This window comes from Mangifera indica, chromosome 19 (assembly GCF_011075055.1).
Source record: "Mangifera indica cultivar Alphonso chromosome 19, CATAS_Mindica_2.1, whole genome shotgun sequence".
Taxonomy (NCBI): Eukaryota; Viridiplantae; Streptophyta; class Magnoliopsida; order Sapindales; family Anacardiaceae; genus Mangifera; species Mangifera indica.
The window spans coordinates 8,022,014-8,045,349 of record NC_058155.1 but is presented as its reverse complement, the minus strand read 5'-3'; the positions used below and the strand labels follow the sequence as shown (position 1 = coordinate 8,045,349).

At 29.7% G+C, this 23,336-nt stretch overlaps 2 protein-coding genes across 3 annotated transcripts; one reads left to right on the top strand and one right to left on the bottom strand.

Moving 5' to 3' along the window:
* Positions 1–12,504: 12,504 nt before the first annotated feature.
* LOC123203326 (IAA-amino acid hydrolase ILR1-like 6) lies at positions 12,505–17,370 on the top strand. Its single transcript, XM_044619657.1, has 5 exons — positions 12,505–13,056; positions 13,566–13,691; positions 16,099–16,410; positions 16,547–16,675; positions 16,757–17,370. Exons 1-5 carry the CDS (start codon positions 12,571–12,573, stop codon positions 17,135–17,137), a joined length of 1,434 nt encoding a protein of 477 aa, XP_044475592.1. The 5' UTR covers positions 12,505–12,570; the 3' UTR covers positions 17,138–17,370.
* Positions 17,313–21,889, bottom strand: LOC123203327 (delta-aminolevulinic acid dehydratase, chloroplastic-like). 2 transcript variants are annotated; one of them, XM_044619658.1, is made up of 13 exons: positions 21,746–21,889; positions 21,317–21,652; positions 21,073–21,184; positions 20,870–20,943; positions 20,540–20,608; positions 20,384–20,467; positions 20,223–20,292; positions 19,664–19,719; positions 19,082–19,203; positions 18,308–18,379; positions 18,133–18,214; positions 17,969–18,046; positions 17,313–17,690 (listed from the first exon to the last, which is right to left on the bottom strand). In XM_044619658.1, exons 2-13 carry the CDS (start codon positions 21,635–21,637, stop codon positions 17,523–17,525), a joined length of 1,308 nt encoding a protein of 435 aa, XP_044475593.1. In that variant the 5' UTR covers positions 21,638–21,652; positions 21,746–21,889; the 3' UTR covers positions 17,313–17,522. The 2 variants fall into 2 exon arrangements, with proteins under 2 accessions (XP_044475593.1, XP_044475594.1); XM_044619659.1 differs by having other exon boundaries at positions 21,317–21,843.
* Positions 21,890–23,336: the final 1,447 nt, after the last annotated feature.

Below are 23,336 nucleotides of genomic sequence, written 5' to 3'. Positions count from 1 at the left end.
ACCTTCTTTTCAATTTCTGTCAGGCTAAAAAATATATTGAGATCCCAATCGTAGTCCTTTTTATTTTTTATTTATTCTTAATTATTTATGTTTTATAAATAATATTATATATATTTATTTTTAATATATATTTAAAAAATTATTATATATTATTTTATTTTTAATTTAAAATTATTTAATTATATAATAATATATATTAAATATTTATTTATTTATATATTTAAAATAAATATATATAATTTAATTAATATTTAAATATTTATATTTGGCAAAAGAAGATGAAATTGAAACCCCACCCTGCCAGGTTGCCCCATCTGCCCGTCAGTGTCGAATGGCCAAACGACTATTTCCCACCCAAGGTATGCTGTAATGACAAGTTTCCCCCCTTTAACTATGGAAATACCAAACACCCACCCATGGCCAGTTAAAAGTAACGGGGTTAAGGGTAAAATTGTCATTTTCTCTATAATATTAAAAAATAAACTAAAATATAATTTCATTTTGCCCCCCTAAAGTTTGAAAACAAAAATTTCCCCCCAGCCTAAGTTTAAGAAAATGGCAGTTTCACCCTAGGGTTTGGTTTTGAAATCTCCGGCGACCTCTCCGGCTCCGTTGCCGACGGCTTCTCCCTCCCGAAGAATCCTCTCCTTCCGGTGATCGGTTTCCTCCCATTTGGAGGCCCGATCGTCGCCGAAAAAGCGGTGGGAGACGAAGAACTTCGTCAGGGAAGACGAAGTTCTTCGTCTTCCCAAACGAAGACGAAGCCGTCGTCTTCGTCTGGGAAGACGATCGTCTTCCCAGGGAAGACAACCGTCTTCTTCTGGGAAGACGATCGTCTTCCCAGACGAAGACGACGGCTTCGTCTTCGTCTGGGAAGACGAAGAACTTCGTCTTCCCCGACGAAGTTCTTCGTCTCCCACCGCTTTTCCGGCGATGATCGGGCCTCCAAATGGGAGGAAACCGATCACCGGAAGGAGAGGATTCTTCGGGAGGGAGAAGCCGTCGGCAACGGAGCCGGAGAGGTCGCCGGAGATTTCAAAACCAAACCCTAGGGTGAAACTACCATTTTCTTAAACTTAGGCTGGGGGGAAATTTTTGTTTTCAAACTTTAGGGGGGCAAAAGGAGATAAAATTTTCAGGCGTTAGGGTTCTGTTAAATTTAACTGGCCATGGGTGGGTGTTTGGTATTTCCATAGTTAAAGGGGGGAAACTTGTCATTACAGCATACCTTGGGTGGGAAATAGTCGTTTGGCCGTGTCGAATTCTTTAAACAGTACTGGTTACTACTACAACAGCCAGTTGTTCAGACTTTTGTGAGCCCTACATGGGGCAGGATTTCGATTAGAACGAGATGTTGTAATAATAATAATAATAATAATAATAATAATAATAAAATCTGTAATTAATATTTTATAAAATTATCTTAATAAAATTTTAAACCAAAAATATCATTTATATCATTATCTTAATGATCTAAATTATCATCTTCATGTTTAAAAATAATAATAATAAGGGCATACGGCCTCTACATCCATTAATATTCCCTATCCAAGTAGACTTCAATTTTAGGTCCATTTGGGAATTTCATTTTATAAATTAGGTCAAACAAGGTTTCATAAAGTCACATATAATATTTTATTTATTAAATTTGAAAAAAAAATTAATTTTTCACTCATATGTAAAATTTGTTAATAAAATCTATTAACTTTTTTTATAAAATTATTGAAAAGACAAAAAAGTTTTCCCATTATTATTTTATTAAATAATTTTATACTCTAATTTATATTAATTTTAATTAAAAATAAAAAATTATTGATACAAATAGATTTGGATGTTAATGACATATAATAATATGTTTGGGATAAATTATCATTTTTGATCAAATCAAGTGTGTTAATGAAATTTTTGTAGGGTTTTTTAAAATTTAAAAAGTCTAGGGGTGTTTTTGAAATCTTTAAAATTACAATATGTCTCTCAATAATTTTAAAATTATAAAATACACAATAAATGAAAGATGTAAATATCACTTTATAAATTATTAAAATTATATTATATTTTCAAATATATAATTGAATATAATAATTTTCTCAAAAAAATAAAGAATATATTCATTTATCCTTAATAAGTTTTTAGAAAAATAATATTTACACTCTACAATACATATCTTTTATAATATTTGATAAAATAACATAAATAACCTTTAACAAATAAAATTAACCATTGATTTGATAGATAGAAAAGAAATTGGTTTTTTTTCAAATTTAATGAGTGAAAAATTAATTTATCAAACTTTGAGGGGGAATTAGTCATTTACCCTATGAATTACTTATTAAGTCATTATATACAACGCTTTCTAGATACCTTGTTAATCTAAAAACGTTTTCAATCAATTACTTCTAAAAACACATTTAAAATACTTTTTTTATATTGAAAAATATATTTATTCAACCAACCAGAAATAATTATATTTTTTTTAGATTTATATTTATTGATAATTAGAGAAATCCTTTGATTCTGTTTACAATGACAATTATTATCTTAAACCGGTGGGTCATAGTGTAATGAGAAAAACCTATGCCCAGCCAACAAGATGAAACAAAAATTAATATATAATAATTATGTAATATTACATATATAATTTTTATATATAAATAATAATATATAATTATATGATTGAATAATTAAAAATTAAAAATAAAATAATATTTAATTATATAATAATATATAAAATATTAATAATAATATTATTATTATTATTAATCAGTTGAATCGGGTGTGTAAAGGCGTATTTTATATATATTAGGTATGAGTGATTGTACTTTGCAGAAAATTGACAGGGGGTGTGATCTTGTACAATAAGATGATTGAAAACTGATCTAATTTGTGAGCAATGATGAAAACAAAGAACAACTCAAAAGGGACTTAACCAAAAAAAAATAAAATACTCAAAAGGTTTTCCCATCATTTCATACTTTTATACCATCTTTTATTTAAAGACAAAAAATAATATAAATTATATAAAAGATATACCTCAAATCCTATCAATGAGTCTCTTTTATCTAAAAAGTATTATACACATTATCTTATCAAAATAAAAAATAATATTAACATGATCATTATCCCATATTTATCAAATATAAGGACAAAATATGATTTAGGGCTATGGGCAAAAGAGCTTTTATTAGTGTTTTAAATTTATATGCAAATAAAGGATATGTATGATTGTAATATATAATTGATAGGGCAAAATATTTGTTTTCACTTAAGATATAGTGAAATCTTATAGCGATTTTTTTAAATTTTTGAAAACTTAAACACTCATTCATGAGTAAAATTTCGTTAAAAAACTTAATTAAAGTTAAAAGTAAAATCGTTATTTAACAAAAAAATATAAAATTCATTAAATTTTTCCCCTGAGTTTTAAAAACTAATAAATTTACCCTTATCAAAAGTTTTCAAACTTTAAAAACGAGCATTTCCCCTCCCCCCCCCCCCCTCCCCCCTCCTCCAGAAAATTTAAGGTTTTCTTCTTCCCAACTCCAGCCACCATCTTCAGCGAATGACGGCCTGTTTTTCTTTCTGTTAGTAAAACCCTTTCCTCTAATGACCTCGGACGATGTTTAAATCGAAAAATCTAGACATTCTTCATCTGGATGACGAAAGCATCGTTTAGATGAGTCATCGTCACAGATGACAACGATGAGACCAAGGTGTCGTTATCGTCTGGGACAATAACTCATCTGTATGACACCTTAATTATCCAAATGTTGTCTGAGGTTGTCAAAGGAAGAAAGACAGACCATCATTTGCCAAAGATGGTGATCGGAGTTAGGAGGAAAAAAACCCTAAGTTTTGGGGGGGCCGAGGGGGGGGGGTGTGATGCTAATTTTTAAAGTTTAAAAACTATTGACAGGGGTAAAGTTAATAGTTTTTAAAACTTAGGGAAAAATATAATGAATTTTATATTTTTTAATTTTTTTGTTAAATAACGATTTTGTCCTTAATTTTCATTAAGTTTTTTAATAGAATTTTTTCTATAAGTAGGTGTTTGGATTTTTAAAAGTTGAAGAATATCACTTTAGATTTTTATTATATCTTAGGTGAAAAATAGTATTTTAGGCCTAATTTATAATCACCTTTTAAATATTATTTTTGTGAATTTAACTACGAGAACTATGTTATTATACATCATTAACATAATAATAATAATAATAATAATAATAGGATATAAAAATGAGAATGCAAAATTATAGTTTACGCTTATTGGTTGAAAAATAAGCATCTTTGTGCCATTGTTGGAGGGATTGAATGGTGTAATGAATCCCATCAACTAGCCTGTTTAAGGCCAAGTCAAAACATTCACACACTATTTATTGCCTCTTTTCACGTTAACCTAATAAATTCTATTGCCTTGTTCAATCACCAACTTGCAAATTTTGTCCTCATTTTTTTGTTGCATGCATGAATTTTGATGGCGTTTGAAATTTAGAACATTATTTTTGTGGTGTTAAATTGATGCACCTTTTCAGCATTCATTTGTCACTTCATACATGGGTCATAATATCACGTTTTTTAAACCAAAATAATCTCACAAAAGTCACTAATTTCACATTAGTAATGTAATTTCTAACTTCTTTTTTAATGAAAATATTGAATAAGAAGCTTATCTTTATCCAGAAAATGCGAAGGTAAATAATTATGTGCAATTATGAAAGCTTCATAAAGTACATGTTAGATTTTTTTTTTTTTCATAATAAAAACGTGCTTAGAAATATTTGGCAGAAGGAAAATACATAAATTCATAATGAGTAAACAAGCATTATTCTTTTTGAGCATACAATAAGATTTTTCACTTATCCAAAAGAATGTTTCTCTGTTCATCACAAGATTCATAACTTATGTTTTTAATGGGTATTTTAGTCATTTTATATAAAAGTATTGAATTTTGTATTAGTTATTAAATGTTATCATCATATTACATTAGCTAAATTTGATAGCGGTTTCTTCTAGTAGACAATACTTTTAAAGGGGATATTACAGTAAGAAAAAGATTTATACGTGCGTACAAAATAAACACCAATTTGCCCTCTAATATTTGGGTAGCTTGTCCCAAATGAAAACATGACCTTGGGATCAGCCTTAGAGTAGTGAAAGAACAACCTTTCTTTAACAAACACATGCTCTTCCACCCACATTTGCACCAATCCAACACCTAACATGTTGGCAATCACCCACACCAACACTATAACGTATAGACATTCATGAAGCTCGTTCAAATGGTTTTTAGTCATTCACTAAAGTGAATGCGACAGTCTAATAATATTGGACAAGAAAGATTTCATGGTTGTGATTACAGTGGTGGTCGTAACCATAAACACAACAAAAGTTTGAATAATAATTATAATTGTTATAACAACTCCTATAATGATGAAAACACATTCAACTACCGAAAGTGGGAGAACAATGAAGAAAATGAAAAAAAAAATAAAGTAAAGTAAAAATGGGCATGATAAGATTTTGAAGAATTTAGAAAGCCTATGCTACAAATGTGGCAACAAAAAGACATTGGTCACGGATCTATGCTACCTCAAATCATTTTATTAATCTTTTTTAAGCGTTCTTGAAAAAGAAAGAAAAGAATATAGAGACAAATTTTTTCGAGCGTTCTTGAAAAAGAAAGAAAAGAATATAGCGACAAATTTTATCTACTAAAATGATGATTTCAACCGAAGTCTTCTTGACATAACACATCTTAACATATTAGATTTCTTCAAACATCTTGAAGGAAAATTGACGATTTGATTGGTGATGATGATGTCCAAAATGATGAGCTAATTTTAATACTCCATTTGTGTGCTTTTTTAGTTTGTTTGGTGTCTACTTCTTAGGTATGTTCTTATAATTGGCTTGTATTTGTTAAATATAGTTTATATAAAATTTTCATGTAATTCCTTACTTTGTATCAAGAAAGAAATATGCATTGGAAAAGTTACCTATTTTTCCTTTTGGCTTACACTACACATATCTCCCACAGTTGAAATAAATGTCATAGTAAAATTAGAACATTACTAATGTAAATATTTTTAACATGATCGATTAGGGCATCTCAATTTTATAATGATATAAAAAATTATTATGAATTCACATGGCATCCATTAAACAAAAATTAGATTCTTAAATCAAATGAATTCTTAAATGTTTCTTGTTCTCAAGGTCAACTTAACATTAGGCCATCACCAACAAATTTTGGGATTGAATGCCCCACATTTTTTTTTTTAATCACTGGAGACTTTACCCGTATTTCTTAGATAGATAAACTCGGATCAATCTAAGATATAGTAATTAAACCTACAATCACTGTACCAGATAAATTAAGATTTTAGAAGAGTTATAAAGATTCAAACACATACTTATATGTGTCATCACATAATTGGATATTGTTTTATTTTTAGTTTAAAATTATTCAATTATATGATAACATATATAAGTATGTATATATTTATATATTTAAAGTGAGTACACAAAATTTTATCGTATTTCCAGACAAAGGTTTTATCTTATTTTGTTTTCCTGATAAAGGTTTTAATGAAACAATTTTTCTAAAACAATGAATGATGCACTCATTTTCCTTTAATAGATTCTTTTTCAAGTTTTTTCCTAGTAAAGTTTTAATGAGATAACTTCTTTGTGAAATTGACATACATGACATGAATGTCGAAAAACCCTAACTCTTTGTATTTCATAACCTCCAAACTCTTTATATAATCTCTTAATTTATGAATGGATATTCTCTTTTCTTATTTTTAGTTCATATTTATGGTTTCAAAAATATGTTTTATGCCATAAAAAAAATAATTGAATTAATGATAATACATATATATTATATGTTAACGTAAGAAAAGCATCATGCTTCATAAGATTTTTGTCATCGATAGGAGGGGCCATATGATAATTGTGATGGACATTGATTCACTAAATTTCAATTTCAATTGATTGATAATGTTGTCAATTACGTTTGCCTTATGCCATACTCCTATAATTCAATTAGCCACAATTAGTGAATGGACTTCATTACGTCAATCCATCACTCAGATTTGAAATTGTCCTCGCTTTAACCAACCCATTAATTGATTTCATAGTTGTCAGGGTCGTATTATATACCGTGTGTATATATATTATTATATAATATGATAATGTATCGAATGAGACATAAAATATAATATAAATTAATATATTTATTAATAAAAATAATAATATAATAAAAAAATTTAAAATTTTTAAAAGTATTGGTGATATTTTTTAAAAAAATAAAGTGTTAATTAATTTTTTATTATTTAATTAATATTTTAACATATTTTAAAATTATATCATATGATAAAATACGATATAATATTTAATGTATGACATAAAAAATTAAATTTTTAATACATAATATAATACGTAATTTGTTTATTACAATAGATTTAGTTTCTTTAAATGATTTTTATATGTGATAAATTAGTTATGTAATTTGAAATATAAATAATTACTTAGATTTAAAAAAAGAGAAAACACATATTTTTTTAGGTAAAATTATTTACAAATTTTATGACGGATGTTACCATATTACTAAAATATTTATAGTAACTCATACGTTTAGTGTTAATAAAAAGGTGAAATGCCTATTTTTAATCTAAGGTTTGTCATTACTAAAATGATAAATTCTTATTTTTTAAATTTTAAAAAACTTAATTTCTTATTAATATGTTAAATTTATTAAAAATATTGAAAAGACAAAAAAACTTTCTAGCTAAATAATATTGTAACTATAAAAATTTATTAAATAATTTTATATTCCTAATTTATATTTATTTTAATTAAAAATTAAAAAATACTAGTACAAGTATAAATAACAGTGTTAATAATATATAATAATATGTTTGAGATAAATTATAACTTTTTAAAATTTTTTGGGTGATAATGAAAAATTTTGAGGTATTTTTGAAATTTTTATTTTTTAATTGTTTTAAAATTACAATTACACTGGCAAATAAATGAATAAAATACAATAAATTATGAATACAAATGTTATATTAAAATTATGAAAACTATAAATATATTTTATAAATATATAAGGTGAACATGATAATTTTTGAAAAAAAAAGGAAAATGTCTATTTGCTCTCAAGAAAGTTTTGAAAAATAGCACTTACACCCCACTTATGCTCCATATCATGATATTTGGAAATGATATAAATACTCTTTAACTATTAAATTAACAGTTGATATTAACAAATATGTGAAAAATTGATTTTTCTTAAATTTAAAGTATAAGAATACGTTATTTCATCAAACTTTAGTTAAGAAATAGTTATTTGGCCTAATCAAAAATAAAATTTTAAATTTACTAAATATCCATGAACAAAACTTGAATGGGGTAAATTAATATAATAAAACTATATATATATAAATAATGATATATTATCATGTGATTGAATATTATTTTATATTTAATTTTAACTATCTAATTATATTATGATACATCGTTATTTATACATAAAGTTGTATATAAAAATTATACACATAACACTATCCAAAGTAATATCAGGTTATCAACCTCTCTCAATTAGGGTTTTTTTTTTAATTTTATATGAATAACATGAAATGATGAGTGAAATAAAGGTTTAACTATTGATATTTAAATTTGGTCATCTCAATAATACTATTTAAATAAAAGGGATAAAAAAATATAAATTTTAAATTGTATTAAAGGAAAATTAATTAAAATATTCATAAAGATAATAATGAATAAAAAATAATTGACACAAGATTATTCCATTTTCACAATATATTAAGGAATCCAATGAAGTGCCATAACATTTTTAAAGGAAATAGAATCAAAATTATTACAGGGCATGTGATAAGATTGTACCATTTATATAATAATTTATTTTTTGGACTATCATATTGTGTTGTGTCCCACGTTACATTTTGATTTTTTATATTCAATTCCAATACTTAAAATAATCACTTTTAAAAAGAATAATATAATATAATATAATATATAATATTTTTTTCTTATAATTTATAAAGGAATAAAGAGATCGTGGCTTCTTTCACTAGACTTTTCTTTTCATCATTTTAATTAAATCCAAACAAAAAATATAAATAATTTTTATTTTCCACTATGGAGCTAGATATCACTTTGTTACCTATCAAAAAAATCTAATAAATTTCATGATTTTTGTTAAAAGAAAATTAAAAATAATGAATTTTGGAATAAGATTGTCTTTTCTTTTGTTGTTTGCAATGTGATTATTATTATCTTACTATATATGATATATATTTTATGATACGATATAATATATATAAAAAATGATATAAATTTAAAAATGTATTGAATTAATACGATAAAATAAATGTATTATATAATTCGATATATATTAGTGATATATATTGATATATTTTTTTAGAAAAAATAATTATTTTTAAGGGGTGTATGTGTGAAATTTTAAATTTTTAAAGGTGTTTATGATATTTTTTAAAATATAACATGTCAATTATAATTTTTTATTATTTATTAATATTTTATTTTTTTAATCTTCAAAAAGTGTATCCTATGATATAATACAATATACGATTCACAATATAAAAAATTAGATATTCAATACACGATATGATTCGTGATTCGATTATCATGATTTACAATAAATAATGGTGTGTTGCTTCGTCCAATTTATTTGTACATCGGCTAATCCACACAAATTTATGCTAATTGTGCATCGGCCAACCTCCTAAGGTTGGTCAATTAGTCTTTGTCTAAGAGTCGGGAGAGAGCGTTGGTATAGGAAGTTAGCCAAAAAACGATCATGAGAGAAGGAAGGAGAGAGAATGAAATTCTAAGGAGGAAAATATAAATATTCAAAATTTGAAGTGAGAAAAAATAGTGAATTTTTAAAATTAAGATAAGAAAATAAGATAAAATCTTATTTATTTAAATATTACTATTAAAATTAATTAATAAAAATCAGATAATAAATAAGTATTTAAACTTTTAAAATTTAAAGTAGACTAAATCATAGATGGAAATAAGTATTTTTTCTTTTTAAATAATAAAACAAGAAATTGCAGTGAATAACACATAATGAATTCATGCATAGCAAGGACAAACAATGAGCTTTACAATCATACACCAGCAAAAAAATAAAAATAAACAAATAAACAAACACTCCCATTAAAAATTCATCGCCTTTTCTGCTACACAATGGAAATAAAAAATTGTGATTGTGGCCGTGGCTTCCGTAATTTTGTCGCTTGAATTTGGCAGCATGTTTTAGGTTTTATCTCGTTAGATTTTCAAATTTTAGATTAAAAAATAGTTAAATTTTTAAATTGATGTAAAATAATATAATAAAATTTTAGTTTTTAAATTTTTTTATTAAATAATAATTTTATCTTTAATTTTAATTAATAATTTTAACAAAATTTTATTTATAAATAAAATTTTATATTTTTAAAAATTAAAAAAAAAAAATTTATATTTACACATAGCCTTGGATGGAAACAAGTCTTTCGGCCTTTTCAATATTCCGAATTCATTTTTGTTTTCATTCACCTAACCGGAAAACTATGCTCTTCCAACCTGTGTGCTCACTGTACACTACGTGTAATCAGATCACTGGACGTACCCACATATATATTTTACTAGCTGTCTAATAAATATATAAAAATAATAATTTTATTTCAGTACATTAATTTTATTTAATGAACCGACAAATTATTTTAAATTGATTTTAATTTTCTATACTTTGCATCACGGCGTCAGGGCTTTCAGCTTCTGTAGAATGGCATAATTGTTACGCGATTGCTAATTGCCACGTTCAAATTGCTTGGCAAGTCAAAAGCCTTGAACTCATGCTTTTAATTTTAAATTTTCTCAACGTTAGTCAATACCGCAACTTTAGTTGCTGCCAACGAGAATAAATTATAGCCACAATTTTATGTGGCTAAAGACTTTCTTATTTTTTTTAAAAAATAATTAATAAAATTATGTATCAATTTTTAATATATAAATATATATATATTTATATAAAATAATACCTAATTATATAATAATATATATTTATATATTTAAAATAAAAAATAATTTAATCCCACAATAATAACGCCGTGGTTTTAGCCTTTTTGAAATATAATTTTCATGACTTGATTGCTAAAAATTTTAAAGATGAAAATGAAAGGTTTTAATTGAAGTAGCTATCATGTGACGGGCAACAAGAAAATTTATACAAGCAACGAATTTGTTGATTGAGCGGCGACCGCAACCACCGCCGCACCGAGTGCACCGTCAAAAAGCGTCCATCCAATCTTGAAGATTTTTCAAAGATTTTATTTAAAATATTCTGAAAATAGATAAATGTCGCAATAAATTGTATTTATTTTATGTATGGACGGATACTGTTAATAATAATTAAATTATTATTTTCTTGAACACCGTACTGTACTCATTCTGAGGCAATACTTTCTTTCTCGTCCCGTCCTTTAGAAACAGTGTGGTTAGGTCCACGTGCAGGTCCATTCTCACATCACAACTGATTTTTTAAATTTGATTCCATCTCTTGCTTTTAAATTTAATTATTAGATTAATTTCATCTCAGGGACTACTCAGACGAAGACTCGGCGAGATAAGGGCACTGCAAAGAAGAGTATTGGTGGAAGAAGAAGAAGATAATGGTCGCCACAGAGAGGGAGGAAGAAACCTTTGAAAAAAAAACTACCACTTCATAAACTTAGGAAGTTTTGGGTGAAAAAATTGTAAGTTTTACTTAAAAAAGTGGAAATATAATAAATTTTTTATTTTTTAATATTTTTAATTAAATAATATTTTTATTTTTTACCTTAATAAGAAATTCAAAATATAAAAACTTGAAAAAACAATATATTTTAGATGGAAATAAATCCTTTGGTCTCTTGGGTATATAAATTAAAAATAAGATTATTTTAATCTTAAAAAATTAATAATTATATATATGTATATAATAAAATCAAGATTTGTTTAATAATTTTTTAATACATATTGTGAATGTAATAACCGAATTATCTTTTATATTATATTATAATTAATAATAAAAAATTATCAAAATTTTTTATTATTTATAAATTAAATAAAATAATATAAATAATAAAAAATAAATTATCAAAATAATTTTTATAAAATTTTAATCAAATGCCCCTGAAGAAAGTGAGAAGGATTTTTTTATGTACAATAACTTGCTATTTAAAAAATTAATCACAAATTTTAATTAATTAAAACGAGTAATTAATAATTAGAGATAATGCACTTGCCAATCTGTCCAATTTAATACAGAAATCGAAAGTGGTGGATCCCACGTAACTGATGCGATTCGACGCTTTAATCAACTACTCTTCGATCATATTCTCCCACGTGACTATTTTCCCCCCTACCTTCTTTTTCCCCACGTGCTCTAATTTCCTCCTCTCCCCTCTATTTCTTTCTTTATTTGCCTTGCCCCTTTTCTCTACTTCATCTTCGCTCTTTCCTGAACTTTTCTTTCTCATTTTCTGGCCAAACATGAGTTTTCTAACCCTTTACTCCGCATTTTCCATCTCAATAACAATATTTGCTCTTTTTCCAAACAATAACTTCTTGCATGTAGGAGCCTCAACTGCCTCAGATAACAAATATACTTTCTTCGAAATAAACACTCTCCTTTCCACGCCTGTGAAATCTCGCCGCGACAAGAACAAATCGTGCACCGCACGGCCGACGTATTCCGGCTGCGAGGTATGGGCACGGGCCTGCTCCGAGGAGGTGTTGACTCTAGCTCGCTGGCCGGAGAACGTTGATTGGTTGAAAAGTGTGCGGAGAAGAATTCATCAGCATCCGGAGCTTGCTTTTGAAGAATATGAAACAAGTAAGTTGGTTCGGGCCGAGCTGGATCGGATGGAAATTGGATATAAATATCCGTTGGCCAAAACGGGTATTCGGGCCTGGATTGGAACCGGAGGCCCGCCGTTTGTGGCCATCAGAGCTGATATGGATGCACTTCCTATTCAGGTTTTTTATTTTTCCTTTTATTTATTTATTTATTTTTTCTGCGTTTAATTAATTTTTCATTAAAGAACATTTATTATACACATTTTTTTTCTGTGTTTATTTACTTACTTTTTCTGTTTCTTATTTTTTCAAAGTTCATTTCTACCATACACATACGAATGAAATATAAGCAAGAACTAAAATTATGGTTTCTGAATTATTTTTGAAAATCTTTTTTTAATACTGACACAGAAGATGAATAGTTATTTTACTGTTTATTTACTATTGCCATGTTAAGTTAATATGGATAATATAGGTGTCAGAATGATCGAGATATGTCAGAATATACTGAAATATGTACTTTACTTTGTACTTTGGTGACAAAAAAAGTTTTCCAAAGTTGTAAGTTACACGATGACACAAAAGGGTCTAAAATAAAGTGAATTTGAAGGATCCAAGGATTATAGGTCAAAATTTGAGAGAGAGAGAAATGTGGTTAAGTAAATGATGAAGTTGTATGTGGTTTGTAGGAAGGTGTTGAGTGGGATTATAAAAGCAAAGTTGCGGGGAAAATGCATGCCTGTGGACACGACGCACATGTAACAATGCTTATTGGTGCTGCCAAGATCTTGAAGACCCGTGAACATCTCTTGAAGGTTTGTGATTTACTCAAAAATTTCGTGCACCCAGTATTAAGTATCAATTTATACCCAGATAATATGATATTATGTAATTTAGTGATTTTAAATCATAGATAAAATAACACCTAATTACATGATAATATTTTATTTAAATACTTAATTAGATATTTAAAACTAGGTGTAAATAGTATTATTTTTTTTTATTTTTTATATTATATTACTCTCTAATGTTCATAAAATTATTTGTAATTCATTTTATATTTTTTAAGAACTTTTAATTTGATATACGCAAAATTCTGCTTAGAAATAACGGTAGTGGTAGGCACATGGTATCTGTAAGGGGAATACAATGTAAAAGAGAAATGAAAGGCATTTATAAGATGCCATGACAAAACTGTAAAATAGAGTGTGATAAGAATAGGATAAAGGTAAATATACAGGTGGAACATTAATATCAAAGTGGTTGGGAAAATAAGTAAGGGAATTTATAGGAAGGTTGGTATCAATTTGATTTGTATGGACCAGTATTTCCTTTACAAAAATGTAGGTAGATGGATTGGCCTCATAATTTCTTCACTAAACACTCATCTCTATACATTAAATTTTCCTGCCATACCAATTGGTACATGCAATAATGATACTACCTCTTAAAGTGTTAGAAGGTCATGCTGAGTAGAGTAGCATTATTTGATAAACAATTGGTACAAATTTGAGTATTAACGATGATGTATCATCATGTCATTTGATTTGTAAATTAAAATTATACAATCACATGCATAGAGATGTACATTGCAGAAAAGTAGGGCGGTTCATTGTCCACTTTCCAAGTCTTTCAGTTGGAAATGGAACAAACGAATCCCATGAGTTTGGAAATGGAACCCACGTTACTCCGTTGATAATGAAAGCTGCTTTTCATTTCATCTTCTTGCTTTTGCTTTCATAATTTTTTTCTCTTCCTTCACATTTACTCAAATCAGACTATGTTTTGACAGGGCAACATTTTGTGTTAGTGTGATCTTGTTTTATAGATGAACAAACAAGGGGGTTAAAAGACTTATTTTCACCTAAGGTTTGGTGAAATCTCCAAACTTTCATTTATTAGTTTTTAAAAACTCAAATACCTACTAAAAATATAATTTAGTTAAAAATATTTTAAAAAATAAAAATTTATCACATTTTTTCCTATTAGTTTAAAAATTTAATAATTTTTTCTCATCTAAGATTTAAAAAATTACCATTTTTCTTTTAAGGTTTTTTTTTTCCTCTTTGATGACCATCTCCTTTCTAACCAATAGCGTTCTCTCTCTCTCTTGGTCTCTCTTGTTGCCTTCCCCTATTGTTTCCGTTGGAGACGAAAACGATTTGTTGTCTTCGTCTCCAATGAAGATGGCCAGAGAGGGAGGGGGGAGAGAGAACATAGCTGGAGATGGCGAAATTCGTCAAAAAGTAAATCTTATAGGAAAAATAGTCACTTTTCAAACTTTGAGTGAGATAAAATTGTTAGATTTTTAAATTAAGAGAGAAAAACGTGATAAATTTTTAGTTTTTTTTAATATTTTTGATTTAATGATATTTTTAACTTTAAACTTAATAGTAAATTTTAATAAAAGTTAACGGGTGGGAATAAGCTTTTTGGCCATTAAAAAGTAGAATGCATGTATATATGCTTGTGTTGTCTGATAATAGAGTTGTCCCTTTCTTCATGACAAGGAATAAATTCATTGACAGGAAAAGTGTTTAGTGTAATGTTAGCTGGAATAGTTGTTGAACTTGCACTTACTGCCACACTACTCACACATGCTGTGTCTTAGAAACTAAAAATTAAGACACCGGGCGTTTATACAGAACTTGCACATTCCCTGAGCTTGTAGAATATTAGCTTGTTTAAAACCCTTCTTATTAAGGTATAACTGAAACAGAGGGCATTTATACAGGCCTTGGGAGACACAGACAACAATTTCAAACGTTGCAAAATAAAATAATGTCTTGGGACGAAAACCAGTACAATAATATTCAGCTGGGCATTTTTTTTTTTTACATTGTGGTCCAGTTCTCAGAATGAATAGCCAAACTTGTGTCAATTTCAGTCACAATCGGCTAAATGCCTAGGTGGGTGGGAAATTTTTTATTGAAATTTAAACATGTGTGTTGAAACTCGTATTGCTCTCTCTCCAGATGCATGTATCTTAAATCCAGGAGTCGGAAAGTTGGTGTTGTTTCTTTTTATAGTTGTCGTTTTTAAGGCTTTTTAATACAAACAGGGACCACTTAGGCTGATGATGCCAGTTATGGCTCATATTAAATTCTTATACATTAAAAAAATATAAAAGAGAAACGACCCAGATCGGTTTTCAGTAAAAGTGCAATTTTGTGGCATAAGTGGACTGAATTATCTGATGAATTTTGAATTTTATTATGATAGGGAACTGTAATACTGATATTTCAACCAGCAGAGGAAGCTGGAAATGGTGCAAAAAGGATGATTGGAGATGGGGCTCTGGAAGATATAGAGGCCATATTTGCAGTTCATGTATCTCACGAGCACCCTACTGGTATCATTGGCTCAAGGCCAGGTCCTTTGCTGGCCGGCTGTGGCTTCTTCAGGGCCGTAATTAGTAAAAGAGGCAGCACCGTGAACCCACACCGCTCAGTTGACCCCATTTTAGCAGCCTCTGCCGCTGTAATCAGCTTGCAGGGCATTGTGTCTCGTGAGTCAAATCCACTAGACTCGCAGGTTTGCCTTACATAATACTTATCCTCTATACCGGCTTTCATTCTTTTTCCTTCCAAAAATTTACTGAACCAATATAATTATGCGTACATATTTTTTAATGCACAAATGAGTATATAGATGATGTGCTAACTTACAGGTTGTGTCAGTAACCTCATTCAATGGAGGGAATAATCCTGAGATCATTCCTGATACAGTTATAATTGGTGGAACCTTCAGGGCATTTTCTAACACCAGCTTTTATCAACTTCTACGCAGAATACAAGAGGTTTGTTTATTCACAAAAATCATTCTCAACGTCCTCCTCTTCATGCTTGATAGATTATAACTGATTATTCATCTGAAACAGGTGATTGTGGAGCAAGCTAGTGTTTTCAAATGCTCGGCAACAGTTGACTTCTTCGAAAAGGAATCGACAATCTACCCCCCAACGGTGAATGATCAGAAAATGTACGAGCATGTGAAAAGGGTTGCCACTGATTTGTTGGGTCCAACTAACTACAGGGAGGTTCCCCCCATGATGGGGGCTGAGGACTTCTCCTTTTACTCGGAGGTGATTCCTGCAGCTTTCTTCTACATCGGAATAAGGAATGAGACCTTGGGATCAGTACACACAGGCCACTCACCATATTTTATGATCGATGAAGATGTTCTACCGATAGGTGCAGCAGTTCATGCTACAATAGCAGAAAGATACCTGAACGAACGGGGACGAAGTTGGGGAAGTTAAGCTGCTGTAGCTTTTGCCGTGGATGGTAAGCTTTTAGTATAAAAGATGTGCTCTGTTTTTTACCAGTGCACTTGCCGATGCTAAGCTACAGGAGCACATTGTTTTTTGGTGTACCTGGGTTAGGGAATATGCAAGGGCAACATTTTCCATGGAGTTGTAAATCAAGTAGAGGATCTTCTGCTTCATAATTTGCTTTTATTTGTTCTAATTAAAAGCCGTAAATTCTCATGTCACATACATAAATTTAATAACAAGTCAGATTTTAATTAACAAATCTGACTGGTTAATTTATATCACTCAAAATTCCCAACTTATTCAAGCGTAAAGTACCTACCAAAAAAGATGCCCCTACAACATTTTAATAACCATGTTGATCAGACCATTCTCACCTCTTCTCCCCGCATAAAGTTCTAGCAGCTTGTAAAGCAAAATATGTAAGGATGATGTCAGCACCGGCCCTTCGGAGGCACGTTAATGATTCCATCATAACCCTCTCTTCATCTATCATCTTCAGAATCCCACCAGCCTTGATCATTGAGTATTCACCAGAAACCTGATACCATGAAATCACAGAGAAGCATCGAAGTATGAGTTGCACCAAGAAATGTTTACACTATCGTAAGATTATCTATTTCCTTTATCTTCTCATTTTGAGCCGTAATTCCACAGGGAACTTGGATATTTAGGATTTTCAAAATTATGCTCACTGAGAGTCCAATAATAGTATCAAAGGGCTACAGGACAATGCTACTCCGCATCAGAAAGTAAAAGCAAATTCTCCAGGTGATTTGATATTTAAAAGTGGTACATTAAAAAAAACTCTGACAATACCTGATATGCAGCAATCGGCAGAGGAGATTTATCCCTGAGAAGCCTTATGATATCCAAATATGGAAGACCAGGTTTCACCTGCGACCAAAGTGAAGTTACTTTCAGTATGACGGAGGTTATGCCCTTAAAATATTCAAAAGATTCCAAAAGAAGCAAATACTAACCAAAAGGATGTCAGCTCCTTCAAATACATCTTCACGGGCTTCTACCATAGCCTCTCTATAGTTTGCTGGATTCATCTGATAACTTTTGATAACAAGCCAAATTAATGAACAAAAATGAGTTCCATAAACGCTAAATGAAAAAGTTATAACATAGAGTTTAATAATGAACACATACGTTTTCTTGTCGCCAAAACGTGGATTCGAGTCTAATGCCTCCCTAAATGGACCGTAGAAGGAACTCGCGTACCTGTTTGCCAGACAATATGGATGGACATGTTAGATCAGATGACAAAATTTGCATATTTGCATTGCACCATGATGGGAAAAAGTAACCAACACTTCTACAAACACAACACATTTTATCAGGAACTACTGGTCTTCTGTAACGGTCGGTCAAACAAAGAAATATGCCAGAAGGAACGTATAGTATCAATAAAGAGGTGGCATGAGGAAGAAGATAAATAGTACAAAGGGGTATTTGAACATCCCATAAGATGTGATCACAAATGGATTATGCAGCAATTACTACAAAGATATAGATAAAGTTGAACCAGAAACACAAGGAAAAAGTATCCACACACACTAGAGATTTGCGCAAGTAATGAAACATTACCGCTATGATAAATTCCCCTACATCAAACCACATCCTACGTGATAAAATTTTATCATATAATCATGGAATTCAACAGATTGAAAAACTCATAACTAGTTAAATTTTCAGTATTTTGATGGTCTGTAAAGTGTCCCCTTAATAATCTCTTCCACTCACACTCTCACTCCCAGCTCTTCTCTACTCTTTCTTTATTTCTTCCTTGATTTGTAGTTCTTTCTTAAGATTACTTGCGAAAGAATTTGTGTATGTTTTTGAAAAGAAACATCCATTCATTGCAACATGAAACTAAAACACCAAAAATCATGATCACGAAGATAAAAAAGATGATCCACTTACTTTGCAGTATACGACATAATGGAAACATGATGAAAGCCTTCAGCATCAAGAGCTGCCCGAATTGCTCCTACACGACCATCCATCATGTCACTGGGACTCACAACATCAGCTCCAGCACGAGCCTTCATACAGAAGTAACATCAGCAGCATAATCAAGAAAATATCAGGTCATAGAAATGCAACACAAAGCACAAGTAAAAGAAAAATTATACAATACTGACATTTTGAGAGCCTCTTAAAAGGTTTCTAATCAATCAGAAGACCTCCTATACCTATAAGATCTTGAAGTGAAATGATCTACTAACAATAGATAATCAGCAAGAATGTGCTTAATTAGAGCAGTTGAAACACCATACTGCAACTTAAAAGTAATAATGAACACTAAGTCAAGAATTAAGTAGTTTCCCAAGCACACATAATAACCAATTTCACACTGCAGAGGAATTAGGTCTTAATAGATCACTGCATCACCAGCCAAGAGGAGGCCAATAAATCTTTTAAAAACTCAAGGGAGTTCATAAATACCTTTAACTACATAATACATTGAAAATTTCCAATTGTAGAAAAATCTATCCAAATTACCTGGGAAACAGCTTGTTTACATAACTGATGCACTGTTTCATCATTCATTATAACACCTACATTGTGTTAGAGAAAATATAGCAATGAATAATTTTCTATATGATCATAAATAATTACTTATTTAAGTGTGCAATCACCTCATCAAAAGCAAGGTAAAAGTAGAATTAGCCACTAAATATAAACTTTAATTAAGACAATGAGTTTTTTCCTAACACAAATTTGACCAACAAAAGAAATGAAACCCACAGGCTACAGGCCTCTGGTCGTAACTCTAGCAATTCATCTTCCAATCTCTGACAAATTGAGATGTCTGAATCTGTTAACACCTCTCTAGCTCTTAAACATGCACAGACACAGAAGAAGGCATAAAAGCATTGCTTAAAAGAAATCCAACATTCAGCCTAAAAAGAGGGAGGTATCAAACTTTTTAAGATAAAAAAACCCGTCATGAGTATTTTAGTACTAAAATGTGTATGCTTTGACATCTTTCTTCGGCTATAAAAAACATGGGAGTATATTCCATCTAAAAGACAATACAAAAATTAAAATACAAACTTACCATCTTCTCGGACTATACCATCATGTCCATCAGAGGAATATGGATCTAAAGCAACATCAGTGTAAATAACCTGGTAAAAAATTAGTTAGTTAGGCAGATCGTTACAATTTCAGAAACATAGTCCAGAAATCCTGTTACTTCTAATTTCACTTTTGACTTACAAGATCAGGGTATTTGTCCTTGAGTAGCCTTATTGTACGAGGAACTAAACCATTGTCATTGTATGCTTCATCTCCTGTGGGAGTCTAAGATGCAAAAACCAATTATGTTTATAAACTCCAGATTGCACAAGAGAAACTTAGAAGGAGAATAGAAACCTTCAAAGCATCAGGGACTTTGGGGAAGAGCACGATGCTATTGACACCAACATCCTGAGCTTTTGCCACCTGCATTAAACAATACTTAAAATTCTAAATTCATCTGGAAATTCTCTAAGTAGATATATATTTGAAATGCTCATTCCAGTCTGATCCACACATTTTGCCAGACACAGGAACTAAACTTTGCTCCAGTTATAATAAAGAATCAACACAGTTATTTGTAAGATACACAGTGGTTTAACCTAGAACCAATGCTCAAGATCAAAAATGCAAAATCAAATTTTTCTACTTAGAAATGATGTACAGAATTGTCAAAAGCTGAATCACCTCTTCCAAGAGCCCATGTCTCCATCCAAGTCTATAACATCCAGGCATAGCTCCAATAGGTGTGTCTTCCTCACCTGCAAACCTTGGAAAATTAATCATGCAAACTAGGATATGCCTGCACACCAAAAGCGTGTTCGGCCAAGTACCAAAATTTCATTAAAAAGATGCACTATACAAGAGATATCAGCAATCATAATTAATACCTTCATGAATAAATAACGGATAAACAAAATTCGCAGGTGAAAGATTTGTTTCCTGAAATGCTGCTCGCAATGCAGGGGACTTTCGATTACGACGAGGGCGCCGGTTGAGCGGCTGACACAACATAAAGCAATACCAATCAACAAAACAAAATAGCAATGCAATTCAAATCATATAACTGATTCTTCTTCCGAATTAGACATTTTATCAAACATAGCACATTATCATACTGACAAAGAAACTCACAAGCGAAGGAACCAACGGAGTGCCAGCTGGAGCGGCGGGCTTAGGTGACACCGGAGGCGCTTCCGGAGCATTCCCTGCCACGACGGCCGCCTCGCATTCCGCATCACTCAGTCCAAGTTTCTTAATCTCCCCATCGCGCGTTTCCCCCGCTTTTACAATAAATAGACGTCCACTTTGACGCGCCTTGACGGTCGCTTTATCATAATTGAATTTAAGCCTTAAATTAACCGACGGCTTAAGGCCGACGTACATTCGGCAATCCAAAGACTTGACTGAAGGTGCACTACAAGACCGCGGCCCGTGAAATACAGTTGAAGCCATGAATTCACTTTGGTTCTGTACAGCGCGTGTGTTGATGTAAACGAAATGATGGTGATATACTGAATGGCTTACGAGAAGATGAAGGAAAATCAGAAAGAAAAGTCTTACCTTCAAAGGCTCATCTCATGGCGAGTTCAAGACGCACACACAAGTTGGCTCTGCACTCGCCTACCCTTCTTACGAATTAGAGGTAGTTGGATTGAATTGTCGTTTTGTCCGTTGAAACATTATTAAACCTTTATTTATATAAAACCATTTTCCTAATACTATTAATTAAATTCAATTAAAATATCCTAATTTGATTAAAAATAAGAAACATTATCCAACTTTAAAAAAATTATAAACATTATATAATTTATATGGATATAATTAATATTCATTTTTAATTTAAAATTTAATTTAATTATATAAAAAAATTCAATAACAAATTTATTTTAATTTAAATAAGTAAACATTTTATTAGGTTTTTTAACATTTTCTTCAAAGAATTGAAATTAAAATTTTAAAATTTCTTGGGATAGGATCGGTGATCACTCATATCTTTTATTTTTCTTTTTTTAATCTATGTTTGCTAGGTCAGGTTTAATTTTTATAATTAATTTGAGTTATAAATATAATTGTTTAATTTGTTTATATGATTTAGAGTTAAATTTTGTATAATATATGTAGAATTTTTTTTGTTGAATTAATGTATGAACGATCAACATTAACTCGTTATTTCGTCAATTTTAACTTATCTGTAGTTAATGAAAAAAAGAATATTGGTGTTTTTCTTTTTTATTTTTTATTTTTTGGGATAAAATAGAGGTTTGGCAAGATACAAAAGTTTTAAATTTTTTATGATTATTTATAAAATAAAAAAACATTATTTCCGTTATTCGTTTACTCGCTTTTTCTGTTCTGGACTTTGGCACAATTTGATTTACTTCTTCAGGTTAAGGCCCAAGGGTTTAATAGATTTGGGCCTATTTCTGGGTCCAAGATTTTTCCCATGCTCCAAGATATAATTTGAGCCCATGCAACACGTTAAGATTTTGATTAAATTACAGGTCAAATTTGTTAATTTGGAATATCATGAACAAAAATTAAAAAAAAAAGGTTTAATATTTTGAAAAGAGAAAATTATTACCCACCCAAGGTTTGGCAAAAGCGATTAATTGTTTTCGCCCACTGAATTTCTTAAACTACAAATTCATGCCTAAAACCCAATTCCATTGAAAAAAATAAATGGCATCTCATCGTATTGTACATGTGTAATGTGATTTTAACGGGATCACATATTTTTTAATGGGATTTGTTTGAAATTTTATCAAAGAGATATAATTTGATGTAACCTTGCCTCTTTATGTCGATTACATAAAAAAATCGTTTGATCAATTGTGAATCTTATCAAAATTACATATTTTAATTACAATTTTATTAAATTGTATTTTAATTATGATTATGGTTGTTAGATCACATTTTTTTAAATGTAATTCGATAAAATTGCATCTTGAATGATGCGATATAATCAAATCAATCATCTGGATAGGATTTTAATTATCAAATCCAACTAGATTACTAACTATTGAGGCTAGAAATTATATTATTATATTATAAGTTTACTAATTTAATTAATACAGATGGACAAATAAAAAAAAGAAAGAAAATCCGATAAATTGTTGGAAAATATTAGAAATGTTGCTATTTTTTAGGGATT

What these genes read in the sequence shown, in the direction of transcription:
- LOC123203327 (XM_044619658.1), bottom strand. Translation starts at nt 21,637, where the DNA reads ATGGCTTCAACTGTATTTCACGGGCCGCGGTCTTGTAGTGCACCTTCA. An exon ending in TCCGTTATTTATTCATGAAG is followed by an intron (nt 20,944 to 21,072) that starts GTATTAATTATG and finishes CAAGGTTTGCAG; the next exon opens with GTGAGGAAGACACACCTATT. An exon ending in AAGGAGCTGACATCCTTTTG is followed by an intron (nt 18,047 to 18,132) that starts GTTAGTATTTGC and finishes CTTTGGTCGCAG; the next exon opens with GTGAAACCTGGTCTTCCATA.
- LOC123203326 (XM_044619657.1), top strand. Translation starts at nt 12,571, where the DNA reads ATGAGTTTTCTAACCCTTTACTCCGCATTTTCCATCTCAATAACAATA. An exon ending in TGGATGCACTTCCTATTCAG is followed by an intron (nt 13,057 to 13,565) that starts GTTTTTTATTTT and finishes TGTGGTTTGTAG; the next exon opens with GAAGGTGTTGAGTGGGATTA. An exon ending in TTCTACGCAGAATACAAGAG is followed by an intron (nt 16,676 to 16,756) that starts GTTTGTTTATTC and finishes CATCTGAAACAG; the next exon opens with GTGATTGTGGAGCAAGCTAG.